The 22,895-nt window shown below is 48.8% G+C and overlaps 1 protein-coding gene across 9 annotated transcripts in view; it reads left to right on the top strand.

Moving 5' to 3' along the window:
- Positions 1-22,895, top strand: part of PPIP5K1 (diphosphoinositol pentakisphosphate kinase 1) — a 41,594-nt gene that overhangs the window by 11,358 nt on the left and 7,341 nt on the right. For 2 of the 9 annotated variants that reach the window (XM_056500110.1, XM_056500111.1), the window contains exons 15-27: positions 402-487; positions 859-987; positions 2,907-3,028; positions 3,781-3,963; positions 4,833-4,974; positions 5,621-5,844; positions 6,730-6,857; positions 7,337-7,451; positions 8,813-8,920; positions 10,002-10,118; positions 10,345-10,506; positions 11,575-11,662; positions 16,538-16,660. In XM_056500110.1, the coding sequence (XP_056356085.1) occupies positions 402-487; positions 859-987; positions 2,907-3,028; positions 3,781-3,963; positions 4,833-4,974; positions 5,621-5,844; positions 6,730-6,857; positions 7,337-7,451; positions 8,813-8,920; positions 10,002-10,118; positions 10,345-10,506; positions 11,575-11,662; positions 16,538-16,660 (1,727 nt within the window). Of the gene's footprint in view, positions 1-401; positions 488-858; positions 988-2,906; positions 3,029-3,780; positions 3,964-4,832; positions 4,975-5,620; positions 5,845-6,729; positions 6,858-7,336; positions 7,452-8,812; positions 8,921-10,001; positions 10,119-10,344; positions 10,507-11,574; positions 11,663-16,537; positions 16,661-20,116; positions 20,180-22,516; positions 22,697-22,895 lie in introns of all 9 variants that reach the window. The other 7 variants (XM_056500105.1, XM_056500104.1, XM_056500107.1 and 4 more) reach the window with 7 other exon arrangements.

Raw genomic sequence — 22,895 nt, 5'->3', positions numbered from 1 at the left:
GCACAGAGGTCTTTCTGCAGGGATTCCCTCCTCTGCTCTTTCTGCTCACTTGAGACGTGGTTATCCTCAGAGTGGTTTTTTCTATGATCTCATTAATTCACTTGTTAAAGATGTAGATAGACTTTAAAGCCCTAGTGAGGAATGACAGTGCAGAGTTCTCTTGGTAGAAGAGCATGGGAATGGATCTTTGAATTTTGTTTGAGAGAGCTGTTTGGCTTTTTGTGAGGTGTGTGCTGGGTCACAGGGAGATGGCAAAAATCGTGTTCCATGGCTATGGGTGTTGTAGCATAAAGTCTCTTGCCTGTGCTGTAATTCTGCTATGTACTGCCTGATGGCCTCTGGGCAAAGGTTGGGTGGAGCTGATTGGTTCCAGGTTTTTTTTTCCCCATCCCTTGTGACAGGTATGGACATTTTTCTGGCATTAACCGTAAGGTTCAGTTGACCTATCTGCCTCATGGACATCCAAAAGCTGCGAGTGAAGATGAAGGTAAAGAAACCTGATGATGCTACCCTGATCTTTAAGCCCAGAGTTCATGTGTGAGTGCAGCTCCCCTACCTGTATAGGCTCTGACATGCAACAGATTTGGTGACCCATATCTTATCTTTATTCACGTCATGGGGTGCCAGTACACCCTGGCTGCCTCTGCAGGGCTTGCACGTCCAATGTTGTGAGTGTCAGCCTGTACCTTCAAAAACTAGTGACTCTGAGTTTCCTACTTGCTGATTTGTTTCCTGGGCATTTTGGGCCAGGCTTGTGTTGAGGACACCCTGCCAGGGGCTGATGCCAACCTCTTGTTCCTCCTGTCCCTGCAAAGCCCAGCTGAGAGCTGGTGTGGTGAGTGGCTGTTTGTCTCCTAGAAGCTCGGCGAGAGCTGTCCCCGTCCCTGCTGCTGGTGCTCAAGTGGGGAGGGGAGCTGACCCCGGCGGGCAGGGTCCAGGCTGAGGAGCTGGGGCGCGCCTTCCGCTGCATGTACCCTGGAGGCCAAGGTGAGTCTGCCCAGCTGCCTTTGCCTTTGCTCCTGCCCTGCCTGCCAGGCTGCCCAGCCCAGCTCAGGGGTGCTCAGCCATCTGTGGCTGTGTACAGCCTCTGGGATTGGTTTTTGTTCTTTGGGGTTGGCCTGGTAGGACTTAATAATTCAGGTGGGTTTTGCCCCCAAAGATCCCTAAGCTGGCCAGAGAGGTGTGCTGTTAAACTTCAGTGTGTCTTGAAGCACAAGAGCTTTCTTTACATAATGTGCCAGGATTCAGAAAAGACAAGTGGCTCTAATCAGGTGCATTCTGATGCAGCAAATACAAAATTTATGAATGGTTAACAAGGAATTTAGGGCAAATGTAGAGAACAGAGGAGATCTGTCTTGGAACACAGATAATTCTGCCCTGAGACAGGAGAATAGGGAGGTAACTTCTTCATATTTTCTCCACCATAATGCTGTGATACTGAAAAGCATGTAATATGCACACAAATCAACAAGAGCTGAAAGGGAAAAAAAGCAAAAAACATGTTGAGATTGCCTTTGAGTCAGGAGTAATACACTGGATTGATCCAGTGAGCCCAGTTTTGGGTATGCTTTTCTTTGACTTGTATGTTCAATTAATTCAGTTTAACTAATTACATTGCAAATTAATTAAGCAAATTTAAATTGGACTGGAGAAGATTTCCTTTTAGAATAAGAAAGGGTTAGGTTTGGTGGGAGAGAACTGGTTAAGGGGACACTTAAGCAAGCTGGACATCCATGAACCCAAGGGCCCTGATGGCCTCACTCAGTGCCAAGGGAGCAGGCAGGTGTCCCTGCAGGGCCACTAAGGGTTCTCTCTGAAAGGCTCTGGGTGTTGGAGGAGGTGCCTGAGGACTGGAGGAGAGGAAGTGGAGCTCCTAGCTTCAAAACTGTCGGGAAGGAGGGCCCAGGGAATGCAGCCAGGTCAGCCTCAGCTGAGTCCCTGGGCTGGTAATGGAGCAGCTAATCCTGGAGATCATTCCTGGGTGCATGGAGGAAAGGCAGGTGACTCTGAGCAGTCAGCATGGATTCACAAGGAAAAGTCATGCTTAAACACCCTGGTAACCTCCTACAGGGAAGTGCCCCCTGTGCTTAGATGAGTCACTCTGAACAACAGCTTTGTAGACTTCTGCTCCATGGGGTCATACATGGAGAGGGAGAGATGTCATTTTGCAGGGAAGTGCTCTTTTCCTGGGTAGCATTTGGTGCCTGGCAGCTTTCCCAAGCATACATCTGACTTCTGGCTGGTGCCTGACTCTGTCACATGCAGTGTGACTGGGTACTGTGCAGAATTGCCCTGGGATTCCAGGCAGCAGCAGACAGTGACCACTGCAGTGTCTTTGGAGGTCAGACTCAAGAGCTGCATGAGTTGCATTCCTCCATTATTCATCTGATTCCTGTGGTTGACTCAGCCATGAGAAATAAACTGGCAATTTGTGCCACAAAGTAATTGTAGCAGGACAGAATCTGCTTTGGAAACTTCCCTGCTGAACTGCCCTCCCTGCAGCTCTGAGGACTGCAGGATCTGCTCTCATGCAGAAAAGAGGCAGAAGGAAGTGATTGTTTTTTTGGTGCATCTTCATTCTGCACCAGGGTATTCAGGCTAGCAGAACTACTACAGGCTGTTCAGTAAAGTTTGCTGCAGAATTTGGGCAACATCAGACTTGGCTGGTGAATGCTCATTTTCCTCAAAATTAACTTTCCCCAGTTAAGTAAAGCCTTTGTTAGGTTTCTAGTCCTTGTGTATGGCTAGAACAGTCTGTTTTGGAGCTGCATAAATGCTGCCTATGCAAGTGACTAATTCTCAACATAACTTTGTTGCTGCAATAGAATTTGTTTGTGTAGAGCAGTATATTCAGCTGATCATTTTGCAGGTGTGAGGATGTGACTGTGAGTTGTCCTTGGCTGCAGGTGACTATGCTGGCTTCCCTGGCTGTGGCCTGCTCAGGCTGCACAGCACTTACCGCCACGACCTCAAGATCTACGCCTCAGATGAGGGGAGAGTTCAGATGACAGCAGCAGCTTTTGCAAAGGTCTTTCTTCTCTGTTGGGCATCTGTTTGTTCTGCTTCATTCAAATATGCTGGTTCTAAAGGAAAGCCTCTGGTGATGAGGAGGGATTTTTCCTAGGACCTTCCCCATCTCTGTTGGGTGGACTGGGGCACACGGTGCTGATAGCAGGTGTATGGGGCAGTACTGACATCTGGTGTATCCTGTCACCTTTACTGTCCTGTCCAGGACAGGACTCTTACTCGAGGGGATTGTATGGATTATTGCTGGTGCTTGATGTTAGAGCACACCAGATCTGCTGCTAATTCTGTTCCCTATAGAGTGAATGTTTCTGGGGTGGCTGCCCAGCCAGAGGGGTTATTCTTTGCCTGCTGCATTTAAAAGGGGAGTGAAATATCTTTTGGTGCAGTGTGGGGTGGGGACTGGAGGGAAGACAGATTCATTTGCAGCTGATGCCAAGAGGAATCCTGCAGTGGCCTTAGGAGCCTTCACTGTATTAATATTTTCAAGCAAACTGAGTTGCTTGAAAGCTGAGCCTGCTCAACAGTTGCCTGGACAAATCTGGGGCTGCTGCAGGGAGAGCTGTCCTTTGCTTGAACAGCTCCAGAAGCATGTCAGAGTCATCTTTGACTGGAGGGGATGTTGCTGTAAAACTGCCCTTCAAGGACAGTTGAGATTTCACTTAAGTTGCCTGAGTTTTGGCCATGAAACTACCAGAATTTTTGTAGCTTGGGTTGCACAGACCTGAAATCTTGTCCTGTGTGCTGTGGCTTTAGGGTCTGCTGGCCCTGGAAGGAGAACTGACTCCCATCCTGGTGCAGATGGTGAAAAGTGCCAACATGAATGGTCTGCTGGACAGTGACAGTGATTCCCTCAGCAGCTGTCAGCACAGAGTGAAGGCACGACTGCATGAAATCATGCAGAAGGATGCTGAGTTCTGTGAAGAGGATTATGAAAAGGTAAAGCACCAGTGTGGCTTCATTGTCCTCTGTATCTGGAAGGAGAATAGCTTCAGTGGTTTGATATTAAATGTGTGGTATGTGAACAGTGGTTTGGTTAGTTTGAGATCAGTTCTGGTCAGAATGACAGGATATGTGTGGAACTGTACTGGTTAATAGCCCTTGCCCTTCTTTGAATGACAGTCCTCAGTGTCCTCTGCTGTCCCCTTCAAGACTGATCATGGTGCCTTTTTCTCCCTTCAGAATTTCCAGTTAATTTTGTTCTTGTGAGTGTGCTAAAAGAGCTCCTTCATGCTGCTCAGATCAGTGCCAGCTGCGGTGGGCAGGGAGTGTGCCTCAGTGGGTTCTAGATCCGTGCTCTGTGCATGTCAGCAGATCTTTGGTTACAGATTGTTGTGTGTCCTGTCAGGTTCTGTTAGCTGCAGAGTAGAGAGCATGGGCTGCATCCAGCACAGCAGCCAGTGACAGCACTGTTGCTGCTTTTCCAGCAAGTCCTCAAAATACTGTTTTTCTCAGGCTCTGAAATGTGATTACTGGACCAAAATCCTTTAAGGAACATATTTATCATCTCAAAGAACTGCCTTAAATGAAGCCCTTCTGCTCAAGGAGAAGCAAAATGAGTCAAGAGTGGATATTGTAGGTGGAGGGAGATCTGATCTGATGGGAGCAGTTGTTTGCTCCCTCTGAGTTTCTTCCTGAGGAGGATTTTAGGACATGCCTGGCTGCTCCTAGGAACAGGCCAGCTTATTGTGCTCAGCTGGGAGCACAGCCTTTGTCCCAAGTCAGAAAGCAGTACAGCTGCAAAAGGCAGACATTTTGCTTTCCCCATTTGTGAAGACTAACTAAGCTCTGCTGGAATCTTCTTTCAGCTAGCACCTACAGGCAGTGCTTCTCTACTCAACTCCATGACCTTTATCCAGAACCCAGTTGAGGTCTGTAACCAGGTGTTCACCCTGATTGAGAATCTCACCTCCCAGATACGAAAACGTCTGGAAGACCCAAAATCTGCAGGTGAGCAACAGAACTGGAAAGAGGCTGGAAGAGATTAATTTATTGTTACATCTTCAGATCTCCCGAACACCACTAAGGGTTTATGTTTGTCTGTAGTAAAGAAACTGTAATGTGCAGTTCTGTATGTGCTGTTGATGTGGAAGGCTCCACTTTTAATTGCTGTTAAAGAGAGCTATAATTATAGGAAATGATATCTACATCTTGGCTTAGAGTAAATGTAAACAGCAGCAGTATAGCCTGGAGAAGTATGCCTGTGTTTTTTCAGGCCTTTTCTGGAGACTGTAAACAGCAAGTTTTTCAGTCACAATTTTCTCATCTCAACTTTCATAGTAACAAGAGCAGAAGTTTTACAAAGGCATCTTGGGGTCCTGCCATGGGATTTGTGGCAGACCTAATCAACCAGACAAATGGTTTCGCTTCTCTCAAGCATTTCAGAAGTAGCCTGTTGCTGCAGGTTAACACTCCTGCAGACAGGTCCAGTGGCTTTCCCAGACTAGGATTTCTGTGGGTGACGCAAGAACTGGGAGCCCTTTCATGCTGGGAGAAGTCAGACATAGCTGTCACTTGCAATCTGCAGCAATAACCAGGATTCTGCGATTCTGTGGTTGTAGGATGTGAATGTGGTTTGGTGTTGTCTGCTCTTTAGACCTGCAGCTGTACCACAGTGAGACCTTGGAGCTGATGCTGCAGCGCTGGAGTAAGCTGGAGCGGGATTTCCGCATGAAGAACGGGCGCTATGACATCAGCAAGATCCCTGATATCTATGACTGCATCAAGTATGATGTACAGCACAACTGTGCACTGAAGCTGGAAGGCACAACTGAACTCTTCAAGCTCTCCAAAGCCCTGGCAGATGTGATCATACCCCAGGTATAGCCTGTATGACGATGCGATTTCTGGCCCTTTGCCTGTGTTCTGTCTCGATTCCCTGCATGTTAACTCCCAAGGCAGCATGTCACAGTAGGCTGTTTCTCAGATCTGTCTTAGTGTTTGTATAAGGCCAAAACCATTTGTGACTTGAAATGTGGCAGGGCTGGGCTTCTGGTTGAGGAGTCTGGCAGGGTCAGAGCAATGAGCAGCTGATGCAGCAGGTTTTCTGTGCTGGTTGCAGTGCATTGAGCTCCAAGTTGCCTGTGTGTGCTACAGCAACATTCCGTCCTCCTTCCACAGTGGGGTTGTGGAAGTGAAGGGAGATTTCTGTGTTAAAGTTCTGACAAGTTTGTTATTCTTGTCAGATTAGGACTTGTTCAGTTTACAATGTTGAGTTGCTTCTGGCAAAGTTTATTTTTTATGGGATGAGTTGCTACCAGCAAGGTCCAGCTGCCCCTGTAGAGCAGAAGTGGTCTAAACTTTTTTCAGTGTTGCTGGTGAGATGCAGTCTGTCTGTTTTCAGTATAGCACTGCAGTTTTTATCTTTGCCAATAGCAGTTGTTGCTTTAATGCTCATGCTGGCTCAGGGTATAAGTTTGCATGTCGTGAGATCTGAGATTCACTCGTGGTACTTGCACCTCTCAGCTGTGTGAAGGATACTGACAGTCATGTTCAGACATAACTGGGGTTCTTGCAGGAGTCTCAGTCCTCTACTACCCCCTGCAATATGTGGGAGAAGAAAGTGAAAAGTGTTGAGGGGGATTTCTCTTCCTGTTCTTGCTTAACTAGTGCTGCTGTGGACTGGGCTGTTGAAGTTAAGTGCCTTTTATGTGAGGATGTGGCAAAGAACCAGGGCTCAGGGTATCTGTCGTTTTGTTCCTGCAGGAATATGGGATTAATAAGGAGGAGAAACTGGAGATTGCTATTGGCTTTTGTCTTCCTCTCATTAAAAAGATCCAGCTGGACCTACAGAGAACTCATGAAGATGAGTCTGTCAACAAGCTGCATCCATTGTAAGGCTTGTGCTGCATGCTGCTGCAGTGGGGAGGGCAGCTGTGGAGCAGTGGGTGGTTCCCATGCCAGCAGAGTGTCCTGTTGTGGAAGGAGGTACTGAGCATGCACTGCAGGACCCTCCAAGGAGGAAGGCTTGTTGGTGCTCCCAGAACTAGAAGGCAGATGTAGAAGGAGCATTGAGACTGCTGACCAGAAGCGCAGGGCCACAAAGGCTTGTAGCCATTGTAGCTGGGTGGTGATGCCTCATCTCCTTCCCTGCACAGGGCCAGTGTAGAGTGAAGAGACCTACTGTGTGTCTCCATTAGGATTCCACAAAATTTGTTGCTCTTGTGCCCAGTGCTCTCGTTGTTTGTTCTGTCCTGCTGCCTTTGAGACTTCCCAGTGTGGGATTGTCATTCCATTGAATGTACTGACATGCTGGTGTGTGATAGATGGCAGTTCAGTGGCAGGCAGTGACTGTGGGCTGGTTTTGGTTTAGGTACTCCAGAGGAGTTCTGTCGCCAGGTCGCCACGTCCGGACGCGCCTGTACTTCACCAGTGAGAGCCACGTGCACTCCCTGCTCAGCATCTTCCGCTACGGGGGCTTGCTGGATGTAAGTGTCCCAACAGTGCTCACACAGTAAGCCTCCCTCCTTCTTTCCAGTAGCCTTTTCCAAGGTGGACAGTGTATGTTTGTAGGTTGCCCCTTAAGCCAGCTCTCCCACTGGTGCTGTGCCTTGGTGGCATCAGGCCAGCTCCATCTCTGCTGTGTTTGCATGCTGCTGCTTCCTGGCATGTAGGAGGTTTGTTCTTCCTCAGTGCCTCTCTGGCTTGCACAGAGACATGTTTTCTCCAGGATCTGTCCTGCTAGTTTCAGGTGAGCAGACCACTTACCTGTCTAGGAGAATAGCAGTATGAGGCAATGGGGATGGGTGAATTTTTTCCTTCCTGCTTCCTTCAACTCTTTATTTTAAGAGCTTGGTCCTGTCTCTATAAGGCAATAAAATCATTTTTCCTACAGAGAAAGTGACTTGAGGTTGCAAATTCACAGGATGTACTCTCTATGAGAGAGGCAGATGACACATTCTTAGGGATTAATTCATTCAACTCACCCTTCACTTGCTCTGTCTTCACCTGCTTCCTGAATCAATTGGCATGCAGACCCTGAGAAAAGCTCTGCTTTACTCTTCTTGAGAGGCTCTCTGATTTACCTTCCTGTTTTTAAGCATGGTCTGAAATGCCTTGAGAGTTTGGGCTTGCTTAGCAGGCATGATTTGTGGTATCTGTGGCAGCTTAGCATATCTACAGGCACTGATCAGAAAAGTATCTCTGAATCACTCACTATATAATAATAAGATGCTCCCTCATTCCCTGACTTGAGTGCCCAAGGATGCTGTGTTGCCAGCACAGGGATTTTGGGCTGCATCTGGGCTCCTTGTGTTGGAGGCTTCAGTTCATGTCCATCAAGGTGGTGGTTCACTGCACAGCACCGTGGGTGGCACTTTGGTGTGACCTTTCCTGGCAGTGTTGGGGGGCAGTGAGGGGTGCCCTGCTCTGCGGAGCCCAAGGGCTCAGTGAGTCTCACATTTTTCATTCAGCATCAGGTAAAAGCATTTCGCTTGGACCCTTGTTTAGCACAGGTTCATGCCTTGTGCTCCTCTGTGTATTTGAGAATGGCAGTGTTGGGAGCCTGCTGTGGGCTCTGCTTGTCTGCAGTCAGGGTGGCACAGGGCTTGTGGCACAGGGCTTGCAGCTGGGGTCTGCACGTGGGCAGCTGCAGCACCCCTCTGTGCAACTGCTCCTCGCTGCAAGCACCCCACCTCATTGCAAGGTTGCTCCTTCCTGTGAGTCAAACAAGGTGCTTTTGTCCTGACAATGCTACCTTGTGCAGAGAGGAGCTCTCAGTCCCATTTCACTGAATGCTGCAGTGTCTGCTGTTGCTTATCCCATGCGACTGTTTATGTGTATGTATCAGGAGAACAAAGACCAGCAGTGGAAGAGAGCCATGGACTATTTGAGTGCTATCTCAGAGCTGAACTACATGACCCAGATTGTTATCATGCTCTACGAGGACAACAACAAGGTGAGGGATGGAGCAGTAGGATACAGTGCTTCCTGCCCCCTTGCAAGGCTCAGTCCTCAGGGACGCGTTCAGTTGCAAGTCTGTAACTTGAGCTCTTGCTGCTGTGAACAAAGACAGATGGATCATTAACACAACTGCTAGTGTTTAGTTTATGTGGGAGGCAGTGACCCAGTTAATGCTTGTTAGATGTGAGCAGAATGTCACCCTGAGAATAATACCAAACTTATGTAATTAATACTGACTACTGTAAAGCATTTCCTAGTGCAAAATTATTTGCTGTTTTTAACTATTAATTGCAAGTGAACAGTAGGAAAAAAAATAAAACTGAGTGATATTTGATTTGTATTTTTGAAATATATCAAGAAAATATCCAGAAATTCTATACCCATCAAGTATTTTTTATTCTAAAACCAAACTGCATGTCTTGATGATCAGACCTTCTGACTTGGGTCTGTGCTGCAGGAGGTTGTAGTGCTGAGGGGAGCAGCCCCTAACCCCACACCTTATGGACTTAGAGCCTTGTATTCACAGAGCTAATGTTAGAAGTGATGCTTGTCAAAAAACATGTGACTAGAACTCTCATGAGTGGTATGGATGTGTCAGTCAGTCAAGATGGATTTAAATCATTACTGCCAGATACTGTAAAAGCTCTGCTTCCTTAAAAAAAGGTTTATGAAAAATAATTACTAGGGAAAGTTACTTAAGTCTTGGAACAGCCTGACTGAAGGTCCAGGAGGGACCCAGTCTCCTGCTGTCCTGGTGTGTGCTGGGTTTGCAGCAGGATGGGTCAGAAGGGGCTGGGGTTTAGCGGGGTGTGTGTGTATAAATAGAGCCTGATTCTGTTGTACACCTCTGTGGCTGTTGTCCCAAAATAGCACCAGGCAGAATGCCTCAGCTGTGTGCTGTCCTTTTGGATGGGACAAACCTGGAGCCATTCTGTTTGTGCTCGTTGCTCCTGCTTTCCCTCCAGAGGCTGGCCCTGGGATGTGTGCTGGCAGCACAGAGGCTGGGACCCTGGCCTGGGCTGGTGGCAGGATTAGCTGGGTTTGGTTCTTTACTGTTCCTGTGCCACTGTTCACAGGACCCCTCTTCAGAGGAGCGTTTCCACGTGGAGCTGCACTTCAGCCCTGGAGTGAAGGGCTGCGAGGAGGACAGGAACGTTCCCACGGGCTTCGGCTTCCGGCCGGCCTCAGCAGAGGTGAGCTCACACCTGGCAGGAGCTGCCAGCCCCAGGGGCACCTGGGCACCATCCTGCTCTGTGTGCCCTGGCTGGCAGTGCCCCGGGGAGCTGCAGGTCGTGCCCGTGTCCCGTTTGGGTTTCTCAGGGTGGCTGCTGGGGCTGGGGATCCTCCTGGGCTTGGCACAGCAGGAGCTCCCAGGCTGGAGCTGGGGCTGTAGAGCTGAGGGAGTGTTTCCTTCGGCAGAACGAGGACAAGAAGGCAGACCAGGGCAGCCTGGAGGACCTGTCGGGCCAGAAGGGCGAGGAGCCGGAGCGAGCCCGGCAGAAATCCCCGCTGCCCGCGGAGCCGCTCGGCGTCCCACGGAGGTCACCGCTGGTCAGGAGCCGCAAGACGGGATCCATGGAGGTACTGCCAGCCCTCCTGGGCCCTTTGCTTGCTTTGGCTTTCCTGGCCTCTCTTTGAACGTGGCAGAGCCTGGGTTGATTCTGGGAAAGGATCTGCAGAAAGTAAAGAGGGTTGTTGTGGAAAGCAGACTCTGAAACTTTTCCTCATGGAGGAAGGACAGGGACACAGGCCAGAGGAACTGATGAGGAAGAGCAACACAAGAAACACAAGCATTATTTGGATTACATGCTCTGTAGGTGTAGCCAGTATGAGATTACATGCAACCTCACCACCCAGCTGTGCTGACATCTCTGCCTTGTGTTAGGCTCCAGCCTTTGCTTGTCACAAAGGCAGCTCCACGTTTCTCATTCCTACATCCCATCTAAGATCTCATGCTCAGGGGTCTCTGCTCACTGGTGGATTCATCCAGGATGTTAAAACTGTCAGGGCTTAGAACTGTCCCATTCACTGATCTGGTGAATTAACAAAATTGATTTTGCTGTTCTAACCTTTCTCCTTCCCAGGCTGTGCTGAGTCACAAGGCCAGTGCTACAGTCAGCAGGTGACTGTTACTTTCAGAGTACTCTGGAATTATCCTTCCTTTCAGAGGGATTTCACAGGCATTTTTGCCATTGGTTTTCTGAAGCAGAAAACAGCAGAGTTAAGATTTGAGGTATTTGTTAGTTATCTTCCATTGCTGTGTGTTACTCACAGTGTCACCTGAGTGCAGCACTCAGAGGCTCTTTGTGACAGGCATGTACTAAGCTAAAGGGGATATGATTTCCTGCTGCTAAAGAAGGAAGTCTGTGTCCCAGGGATTTCAGCAAGAGTCTTGGGAGAATAGATGCTCAGTACATGAATCCCATCATACTTTTCAAATTTCCACTGTTCCATAATCCAGCTAAATCTTGAAATTAAAATTGAACATTCACTGTCACAATCCTGGCATGACTACCTTTGTACTTCTTGAAAATGGTGATTTTAAGGAAAATATATACTTTTCTTTACCTTCAATTGATGTATAAAGGCTTTTGATAGCAGTGGGTAACTTGGAGCATGATGCTGATTAATTACACTGTGTCTTTGCAGGTGCTGTCTGAATCTTCTAAATCAGGAGGTTATCGCCTCTTCAGCACTTATTCCAGGCAGTCTTCTGAGATGAAGCAAAGTGGATTAGGTACTGTACCTGACCTGTGAGCAGCCTACTCACCTGTACCTCTCTATTTCCATGGGCATTAGTCTGTCTCCACATAGACATCTGGCTTGAGTTCCTTTTATGTCTCTGTCGTGTGTCTTCTCTCAGTGTTACTGTTGAGAGCCCTGTAGAGTCTGCCTTGGTCGGTACTTTCTGTGTACAAAATCTCCTTCAGCTGCTGGCAGCAGCAGGTGCTGCACTTTTCATCCTTTCCAGAACAGGAGCAGCAGGGCCAGCTGCCTGCTGCAGGCTTTCCTCTGCTCCTCTGTTGCTCTTATTTGTTACACGGTTTCTCAGCTTAGTAGGAAGGGATGATTTTAGGTGAGAGCCAGTGTGCTTTCCCTTCAGTGAAACATCAGTTTATATGCAAAGCTGTTCTTTGTGTGAGACTGTTCTATTTCTGCCTTTGCTTTGTAAAGATCTCTTGTATGGAAGGGGTGTGCCACAGACAGCATGTTTGGTAGTTCTCTAAGTAGTTCTCAAGCTGAAGTCCCTGGGCAACCATTCTTCTTGTGGTAGTCAGTAGAAGAGAATATTTCAGAGCACTTGACATTCTCAGTCCTTGATTGTTTCATTCCATGTCATCCTAACATAAACTATGTCTGAATATTTTAAATTCTTCCTGAAATATTTTTGCAAAAGTAAGATCTATTTTGAAACTGGGAAAGCTGTCTCAGCTGTCATGAGATTCAGAGATGGCTGTGAAACCTGGGTCCTGAAGAGAAGAGGTGGTAATGCCCAAGTCATGCCCACTTTCTTTTTCTTTGAAACCATCTTAGTATCGTGGCATGGCTGCAGACTTGCAGCAGTTCTGACTCATCATTCTGTTGCATGGACAACCTGCAGCCAAGAGACTTCTGAAAGGCCTGCTCATTTCTCTGCCACATTTGAATGAGCAGCTTCTTTGGAATCTAATACTTACCAAGGAAAGGGAATTTTCTTCTGAGTTGTTAGAAAGTATCCCTGGAGTCTGCCAGCTATGCTTCCAACCAGCTGGAAAAATCTAAATAGGAATGGCTGATGTATATTTTTTTCATAAAGGGACTGTAGCCTTGGCCATGGTAATTTTTGAATGTGTTATTTCACTTATTTCTGCCTTTCCCAGTGCCACTGTGAGATTCAGTGAGCTGTGGCAAATTGCCATGCTTAGGCTTGAAGAAACCTCTGGCTGTTCTGTGGGTCCATACAGATGAATATGGGAATTTCTGAAATGGCACATAGTCAAGGAGGTGCCTCTGCCTGGAGAATTACTGAGTACATCAAATGGTGCTGCAAACTGGTTTGATTGTTTGGGTGTGTGACTCCCAGAAGGCCTGTGCTCTGGAAAGCAGATATGACAGCCCTTGGACTAAAGCCTTTCCCAGGTTTTTGAAGAATGTCTGTTTTGGCAATAGAGAAGACTGCTGCTTTTGTACACGTTTGTACAGTACTACTTTTCCTCCACAACAAAATCTGAAAGATGATCCTGGCAAGTTTAGTTTCAGAATCTTGCTGGGAAGCTTGTGCTGTTTATTGTCCCACCTGTGAAGCTCTGCCAGGACAAAACCTTGGGTAGAACTGATAGATCTGCTCTGTGACACAGACCTCCACCCCAGCCACCATTCCCTCTGTAGAGCCTTGCAGGTGCAGAAGGATTGAGCAGGAGAGACCAGCTGTACCACACCAGCTTGCACAACACTTGGTGATTGGGATATCTGTGTTTCTGTGGGCTTTTATCACCTGAGGCCTGCTATGAAGAACCATGCCTCTTTACCTGTACAAGTCAAGCTCTTCAAGGAATCTTCCTGATTTCTTTCCTGCTTGTTTTTTAGGAATCTAATTTCTTGCCCATTTAGGATTTGAAATGTGTTCTCTCTCTAAGAGATAATACAGAACTCTGGAAGCTTGAACTTTGGCTTTAATACTTGTCTCAGCAGATGTCATGAGAGGGTTTGTTCAGGCACTACCTGCTGTTTCTGAGTTTTCTGAAGATGAGTGTACCTCCTATTGCCTGACCTTGTCAGTCAGTGCCTGGCTGTCATTATCTCTGGAAAATGGAATATATGTGCTGGTGTAACCTCGCATGTGTAGGTCTGCAGGAGCAGAGAGCACAAGAGAGCTCCTGCAGTAGCTCTATCCTGCTGCCATGCCCTCCAGAATGGTGCCTCTACTGTTATTTAAAAAACAAGATTCCTCTTTTGAAAATAGGTGGCTGCAGCTTGCTTTCTCTGTGCCTTGGAGTGTGGCACATTTTTCTGGGCATCAAGTGCATTGCTCTGGATTGTTTGCCATGGTGTATGTGCTGCTAGGGATGTTTCAGTGCCTTTCTTTGTTTGCAAGAACCCTGCAAGCTGGAGTGAAATCACTGCTGGCTGTTTGAGCAGCAGAGGTGTACACTGCCAGTGGCACGAAGCCTTGTGCTGAGATTCCCAGAGGGAAACCAAGAATGGCTGTTCTTAAACATCTGACACATAGAAGGAACATATGACAATTAAATGCACAGTAAATATCCATCGCATACAGTAATTTCTAGCAAGTGTTGCTACATTTAAATCCAAATGGTCATTGTGTTCTTTAGGGTGTGTGTACTTGTGTGTGTTACTTTGGCTACAGTGGTCTTCTGGAGTTCACTGTAGACAATTGCTGTTGTCCATAAAGGCATCTTTGTAAGTTCTCTTCTGGCTTAAGGGCACTAGCAAAATGCCTCTGTCTGCAGCAGGAGAGCAGAAACACTGGGGTATCCTTAGCTTAATGACTAACAGCAGAAGGTTCCTCAAGATCTACAATCCTAAAAATCTGATGTTCCATTTTGATCTGCCAGTAAATTAATCTGTTGGGTGGTTTTTGTTGTTGTTTTGAACTATGGAGGAGCAATTAGGAGCATCATCCTGTCCGATGCATGACAAAATTTCATTTGCATTCCAAGAGACTCCAGCTCATGCTAAGTCAGCACTTTGCATCAATTTAAAGCATTAGGAGGAAATTTTCTGAGGCTTCTGTTCCAGTGGCCCTGCAGGCAAGGGTTCTTTGTGTCCAAGGGCACCTGTGTGCTAGTCTGTGCTGAGGAAAGCCAGGAGCAGATGTCCCCAGCTCAGCCTGAGCTTGTGTGAGAACATGTCAATGCTCAGGATCTGTGTTTTTTCCAAAAAAGCTTTGTCTTGAGGATCTTTGCAGAAACAGATCTGGGGCTCTGAAGAGCCAGGAGTGGATGTGCAGCAGCAATGTGTCCTCACACCAGGGAGGGCTGATGGCATGCTGGGCATCAGCTGGGTGCCACTGTCCAGCTGAGGGGTTTGGCTCTTTGCATCTGCTCCCCTCGTGAGTGCCTGGAGCTCTGCTGGGCTGCCCTGGGCATGGAGAGAGTGTGTCAGGGCTGTGACCCCCTGGGAATGGGTGGAAGCCTGGAGCACACGGCACTGGAGGAGAAACTGAGAGCCACACTTGCTCAGGTTAGAACTTGTGGGAACTGGAGACCTCAATGCTCTTTCAGCACCTAAATAGGAGGTTACAGAGGGGACAGAGACAAAATATCCCCAAAACCTGTGCTGCTTGGTGGAGAACCAACAAACACAAGTTGCAGCAGAAGTTCCAGTTAGCTAGGATGAAGACTTTTTTTCACTTTTTTAATGTTCCAGACATTAGATCAGGGGCCCAGAGAGGTTGTGAAATTTCCTTTCTTGGGTGTATTGACCACTTGATTGGACAAACCCTAGCAAGCTGATCCAAGTTGGTCCTGCTGTGGTGTTAAGAAAGAAGCTTCAGGCTTCTTCCAACCTAAATCATGCTGTGCTGCAGTATTTTAGGATCAAGAGCTGCTTCCAATGTAGGCAGGATTTCTTTCACAGCAGTAACAGTTGCGCTGTTCCAGATAAACACTATTAGACTGTGTTGCAAATTTTTTGCCTTGGCAGGTAAGGTGGAACCAGATCCATCTGCTTGTTTCTGGAAGCCTTTTGTATGTAGGTGTAATGTTGGTTTGAAAAGTCCCTATTCTCAGAGCAGAGTGCAGCAGCAAGACCGTTTAGCAGAGAATTCACAGCCAATCAGTGGCTGTGTCTGGCCCATAATAAGGTTTTGTCTCGACTCACAATTGATTTCCTCAGTCAGTTGAAAGAATCCTCTTTGAAGTGCCTGGTGTTCCCTAAATATCACACGAAGTCAAGTCGGTTTGTGCCTTGGAGAAGCCAAGCCCCAGCCCCAGGAATGAGGCTGCTCTCCCTGCATGCTACGTTCCCTGATGCTGGCCAGGCAGAGTTCCAGGCTCTGTGCACACCTGGGGCTTTGCAGGGCTGGTTCAGACCCATTGCTCCTGTGCTGGAGCAGGGAGACATGGCCAGCAATGTCTGTCTGTAAACACTGCTTGCGAGCACAAGCCCTCTGGTCACAGCACTTTCTCTGCCTATCTGACTGGAGGTAAATCCACACTGGCTGATGCACAGGTCAGACAGTTCTTTCCTCTCCTCAGTGTCCTACACAAAAAGGAGCTTTCCAAAGAGAAAGGGCAGAAGAGCAGAGCCATGAACCTCCATGACATGAACATCAGTGGTTTGGCATCCTCACTGTTCTGGCATTAGTGTGTAGCTTTGCTGACTGAAAGGTAGAAGGTGTTTCTGCTAGGTCAGGGCAAGAAAGCCAAATGGAAGTAAACCCCTAGATGGAGTTAGGAACTTTCCTGGTGCTGAGGTTTTGGCTAGCTGCTGTGCATTTGGCACTGTGGAATTCAGAATGGAGAAACAGCCTCCCTGTGCTTCCAGGCATCGTGGTTTGTCCTGAAATTCTTGTGAGGTGGCCAGCTCATTCCTCATCCTTCGACTAACCCTGCTTTTCTGTAGTGCATGCAGTGGGTATGTGTTACTAACACCTTCCCTGCCTTTCCAGGGTCACAGTGCACCGGGCTGTTTAGCACCACTGTGCTGGGAGGCTCCTCCAGTGCCCCCAACCTCCAGGACTACGCACGCAGCCATGGCAAAAAGTTTGCCAGCAGCCTGACATACAAAGACGGTATGTGTGTTCCCTGGCAGCAGCTGGACTTGTGGCCACTGGTGTCTCCAGATGTGCCTGTGGCACAGCCTTGGACTGCTGAAAACAGTGACAGTTGAATGTGTGTATTCACCACGTCTACAATGATGAATTTTACCATATCCCAAGAAATATGGTCCTTGCTAGGACAGAAAGGGGCTGGCATTGTGAGAGGAGTTTCAGGCTGTGGTGTATGGTATTGCTGTGGTCTGATTTTGGTCTGATGTTTTAATAATACTTGCTGTTGTGAAGGGGAATTTATTGGTGCAGGTATTAAATAGGTTTGTCCTGGCAGGGAAAGTCTGGTTTCTGTGCAGCTGTGCAAAAACTGCCAGGAAGGTCAGCACGAAAATCTGGTGAAGGCACTGAGGCCAAGATTACAAACATTGTTCTGTCCCCATGGGTGCAGGTGCTGCAGGTTTACCCTGACCTGCCAGCAGCACTTGGTGCCATGTGCAGGGAGCAGGGGTTTGTTTTTTGCAGGGCAGTTGGGGCCCAGGGGCAGACTGAGCTGTCCTGAAGCAGCTGGAGGGTGTAATGCACAAGTGCAAGTGTCCACTGTGGTCCCAACAGGAAAGACACTCACTCAGGCTCTGAAGTACTGATTCCCATACCATTTGTTGGGACACTGGTTTGAGGAGCTGCATGGGCAGGGTCTGCACAGCATACCCTGACAAGGCTGGAAATTTACCTAAGGTTTCCCAGCAGTTGAATGTGTGGATTTAAGCTTGTCTGTCCTGGATGTCTTATCTTCTTAATCAGTACAGAATCTGAGTGCCTTTCTTATTGGGATCATAAGGAGCATTAACATTGCTGGATTTCAAGGTGGGAAGAGGATTAAGGTAGTAGTTTGGGGAAGACAGGAGGTTGGTTCATCTGGATTTTTGTTTAGTTTTGAGGCAAGGGAAATGGCCTTGCAAATCAGAATGAAAGATGTCCAATTCTCAGCCCTGTTGGAACTCTGTGGGTGCCATGATGTACACTGCCTGCCTGAGCTGCTTTTCCTTTGAGAGAAAGCTGAGCTGGTTCTCTATCCCCTGCTCAGGGCACTGCCTGGCACCCGTGGGCTGGCAATGGCAGTGGCAGGGATGGTGAGGTGGGAGTGTTCTCAGCCCCACTACACCAGCCTGAGCTGCCCCAGGCACAAGTCCTGGCTACTCACAGGGCAGAATAAGCTGGTGGTGTTTGGCACAAGACCAGGGTGTGAGTCATGGTGGAGCCTCTGAAAAGGCCAGCAAAGGCCCTGGCTGCTCTTCTTTCCTGCCTGCAAGGAATGGCAGCCCAAGGCAGCACTGATTCTCAGGAAAAAGCATCAGAGACTGCTCTGTGTCCAGCTGGGTGTGGAGCAGACCTGCTCAGTCCTGGTTCTGGCTGCCTGGCTCTGGAGCCTGTGTACCAAGTGCCCCTGGCATTCAAGGCCATGGGCTCCTGCTGCTTAAGTCTAAATTCACTGACAAGGTGAGGTGTGCTGAGATGCAGTTGTACCCTCGAGTACCTAAAATGCAGACTTAGTTGACTAGTGTGTGTCTAACAGAGCTCAGAATTGTAACTCTTGATGTTTCATCTCTGTTTCCATATTCCCTGGCGTGCCCTGGGACCCTGTGCTGTCATGCCTTGGTGCAGTGAGGGCATTTGGAGGGAAGGTATCTTGGGAAAACGAGAAGCAGGGCATTTAGCTTCTGGGGAAGGTAGTTTGGAATGTGAAATGAGCCCTTGATGTTTCTTCATGTTTCTGCTTAAACGAGCCCTGTTGAAATGCTGAACAATGGAATTGGTCCAAACATCACCACACTGGTTGCAGTCAGTGGCACTGCAGCTGCAGCAGACTCTTGGAGAACATTTGTTTCAAGACCTTTACCACATTCTTTAGAGTAATAACATTGAAGAGCACCACATTTTTGCATGAGCTCTTTTGTAGTTGTTCATGGCTGTGATGCTCCAAGGTGCAGTGTGTGTCATACAGCACTTCACCAATGTTAACTTGCCCTATTCCAGGGAAGTTTCAAGGGTCCCTATTTCTGAAGTCTTTTTTGCTTGGAGCTGGAGGAGGGCTAAGGAGCACTTCAGCAGAAAGTTTTGTCAACCTCAGGCTGAGGGAGGGTCCATGGATGGTTGTGGTTTCAAATTGGCTTGCCTGAAGCCAGGGTTGCAGTAAACTGGGTCAGTGTCGTTTCAGTTCAGGGCAGGAGGAGGTGTGGGTGGGATGGAGATGGTCACCAGCTGACTGCAGCTCCAGGCTTAGACACTTCCAAGGGATTGCATGGGTAGGGAAAATTGTCATGCTGTTTGTTGAGTTTAAAGAAAGAAAAACAATTTTCAGGGCTGGTACACTAGAGGAGGAGATTTTAGTGAGAGTTGGTTTAGATACATGATTTGGCCAAGCCACTGCATGTGGCTGTAGGAGCACACTGGGAGTGTGGAGCATGCGTTGGTGCACTGATGAGGGGCATAGACACCATGTGGGCTGGGGAGAATGGATGCATGAAACATGAAAGAGGAATAAAAGGGTTTTTGCTATTTCCTGAAAGATCCCCAAGAGCAGCAGAAGGTATGATGGCTGGGATCTCACATCAAATCCCACTTGTAGATGCTCTGATCAAGGCCATTCTTTTTCATGGTAGCTGAGGAATTTCCAGTGTGGGAAGAAAATAAAGTTTCCAGCCCTTTTTTTTTTTTTTTTTAATTTTTTTATTTTTTTAATGTGTGTGCATATGGAGCCTAATCCATGTCCTTTGAAGCTTATCTGTTTGCACCCCATTAGATGCACAGTGTCTGTCCTTGCATGGTCTTTCTGATTTGTGATTTGTATGGGAGAGCTTGGCCTGGCCTGGGGCATGGCCAGGAGAAGCCTGAGGACCACTCTGACAGGTGTCTCCCAAAGCTTCCCCTGTACTGAAATGTTACTGAAATGTTTGGAGTAGAGAGCTGTTGGGCCATGGGTCTTTTGCTTCTTCCCTACTCAGGTGATTTACCTTTAAGTTGATGAGTAGCTGTGTATAGCTTGCATTAAGAGGTTGTTCTGAGCTGTACCTGTGCTGGAGCTGTTCAGTCCCTCTGCAGAGCAGAGTTTGTTTTCCTTGGGCAGGGTGAATCCTGAGCAGTGCTGCTGTGGTGCTGCTGTGCTGGGACGTGTGCTCCGGGGGCTGTGAGCATGGCCTGGCTGCGTTCTGCACTGGTGGGAAGGTGTGAGCTGCTGGCTGGGCCCTGAGGGTGTGGCTGAGTGTGGGGGGTCAGCAGAGCCTGCAGGGCGCTGCAGAGCTGGGGAGGCACAGAACAGTTCAGTCAGAGCCGCAGGAGCAGCGAGGGGCGCTGCAGCAGCGCTCTGCAGCAGCTCTTGTGGGGTCAGCAAGGTGCACTTGAGCCAAATCAGGCGTGTGGAGGTCGGGGCATCCTTTGGGGCAGGCTGTTAACTGAGATGATCTGTTTTTATTTCCTCAGAGCTCTTGTCTATGCCAGCCGTAAAACGATTTTCTGTGTCGTTTGCAAAGCATCCGACTAATGGTATGTTTGCTTTCTGGATTTGATGTTCCCTCACACTTCTAACCCCACGCTCACACTCTGTTTTCTCTGCACATGTTTTCCTCTCAGCCTTCTTGTGGTTTTTGTGTCTGTGTATCTGGTGTTCAAACATGCTTCACCTCCCTCCATGGCGTCCCTGTGACCGATGTGCTCGCTCATCCCCTGTCACTGCTCAGTGGTGCCTCTGCTCTCCCCGAGGTGCTTTTGTTCCAGGTGAAAAGGCAGAAGCCCTGGCTCTGAGAGTGCTGCTGCAGCAGCCTGGAGCTCCGTGGTGACATTTTGTCATGCTCCCTTGTGGGAGGGTGGGGATCAGGGGCAGAACACCACTGGACTGGGGGCTGATGCTCACTCCATATCATGAGGCATCAGCAGTTTAGGTCCTCAGTTTCTGCACTGCAGATTTGTAGGGTGACAGCTGTGTGTCACCTGGAAGGGCCTGTGAACAGTGGGACAGTACACTGGTAGCTCGTGTCAGCAGTCCTGGTGGCCTCATGGCCTCCTGTTGTCAAACCTCTCTGCTAGGCTGCTCCTGTGGTTCCTCCAGGCATGGTGGTGTTGGCACAGGTGGGCTCACCTTTTCTGCAGACATTACCCTGTGAACTGTGTCTCTCCAGAGCTCTTACTCCTCTGTTGGTGGATGGTGCTGGCTTGGGGGCAGCCTGGGGTGGCATCACCTTCATCCCATCCTGCATCTCTGGGAGCACTTGGTCACACGTCTGAAAGAGCTGCTGCTAATTCACCATCTCTGCTCCGTATTGCTGCTTACCTGACAACCAAAGTGAGTCTGTGAGGTTATAGGCCACTAGCTCTGTTGTAGCAGGTGCCTTGAAGCAGTGTTTGCTCTCCAACTCTTGCACAGATATGTTTAAAAAGGTTTCACAGCACCCTTCCTCTTGCATGGCTCCTGCTGCTGAGACAAGTTGGAACCAAAGGAGATCACTGAACCCTACTGAGTATTTCTGCCTGATGTGATCAAGGCAGCTTGTGAATATGAAGACATCCTGCCTGGTGTAATCTGGAAGATGAATGAAATTCAGAAGACTATTCTGAAAATCAAAGTTTTGGGAAGGATGAAGTGGGAAAGGGCAGCTCACTGTGGCTTTACTGGTCTCAAGTAACTGGAAGGAGCCTATTCTCTGTGTTTGCTTGGTTTTGGTTTTCCCAGTGGCCAGCTGCTTGGTTTGTCTGTATGTCTGGACACCACTGGAGCTCACGTGGTGTATGTCAGCAGGGTGTGTTGCTCTATCTTGCCTGCAAAGGTTGTACCAAGTTCCAGCCTTTCCTAAGACACTGCTATAGAGCAGTTGCCCCTGCTCCAAACGTGATGGGGTGAAACTGGGCATCATGTGCCTCCCAAAAACCCAATTAATATTTCTGATGGCAAAGTGCTTCCTAATCAAGAAAACAAAGACAGGGTCCAGCAGGTGAGAGCTCAAAGTCAGGGATGTTTTGTCTAGGATTGGCACTGCTTTGAGCAGGAGGGATGTTTACCCCAAGAACCACTTAAAAAACTGAATGAAAGAAGCGTTCCCAGCTCTGAGTCTGGATTTTGTTTCTGGAGAGCTGTGTGGTGAAATGGAGTGGGTGAGCCAGGGTAGTGGTCAAGCCCAGCATCAGGCCAGATGGTTTGTGCCCTGGTCACACAAGTCTGGGGTGGGTGATGTGAGCCCTGAGGCTGTGTGTAGGGAGAGGACATGCCTGCATGCTGGTGTCTTGTCTGCCATGCAGGGATAACACAAAGATTGCACAGGGCTGTTCTCAAAGACAGGGAAAGTCAGTGCTTCTGTGCTGCCTCTGTTCCTCTGCACTCTCAGCACTCGGCTCTCAGTCAGACCCTGCTGTCCCCCAAGCCCCTTGCACAGCCTCTCTCATTTGCCACTGGGCCTTTTGCTCTCCCCGTGCTGATGCGCCTGGCTGTGCTGGGATGCAGGACTCAAACACTCTGGCAGTCTGGATTTCTCATCTCAGCTGCAGGAGGGTGACTCAGGCCCTGAGCCTCATTTTTTATCTAGCCAAACCTGAACTGCAGTGGACTTGGAATGTGTCCTAAAATTTATTCACTTGTCAGCCTTTCCCTTAGAAAGATGAGCCCTTGCTGCTCAGGCCCTGCCCTGCAGCTGGGCGTAGTCTGGGCTGGGAGGGGTCTGCTGTGCCCTGGTGCCACAGGGGGACCCTGACCTGCTCACTGTGGGAGGGCTGGGGCTCAGTGTGTGCTGTGGGTCCTTCTCACCAGCGGCCCTGGTGCTGGCAGCTCCATCCCCACATCTCCACACTTTCTCTGTCCCTCTCCTCTCACTCTCTGTGGCCCCTTTCCTCCAGATGTGTTGGAGCACCAGCACGTTGCCCAGTTGCTGCGGCGTTTTTCCTCTGACTGTGCCACGAGCCGGACCATCTGCTTGGATGCCAGCCTAGCCCACCACCTGCAGCAGTGCTCCTACCACCTGCGCCTCTTCAGGAGCTGGCTGATCTCAGGGCAGGATGACTTGGAGTGTCTTTACGGTACTGCACGCTGCAGCTGCCTCTGTCCCTGCTCTTGTAGCTGAGCAGGGACCACTGTCTGCTTGAGAGTGCAAAGTATGCTTTGCTTCTGAAACCAGGAAAGCGTTTCCCTCACCGAGCCCCGAGGTGTCTGTGCTGCAGCAGCAAGCTGTGTGAGCTGCTGTACCAGCTGTGTTGCAGCCTTAGGCAGGAGCCTTTC

This window comes from Oenanthe melanoleuca, chromosome 10 (assembly GCF_029582105.1).
Source record: "Oenanthe melanoleuca isolate GR-GAL-2019-014 chromosome 10, OMel1.0, whole genome shotgun sequence".
Lineage (NCBI taxonomy): Eukaryota > Metazoa > Chordata > Aves > Passeriformes > Muscicapidae > Oenanthe > Oenanthe melanoleuca.
This window is presented reverse-complemented; position numbering and strand designations above follow the sequence as displayed.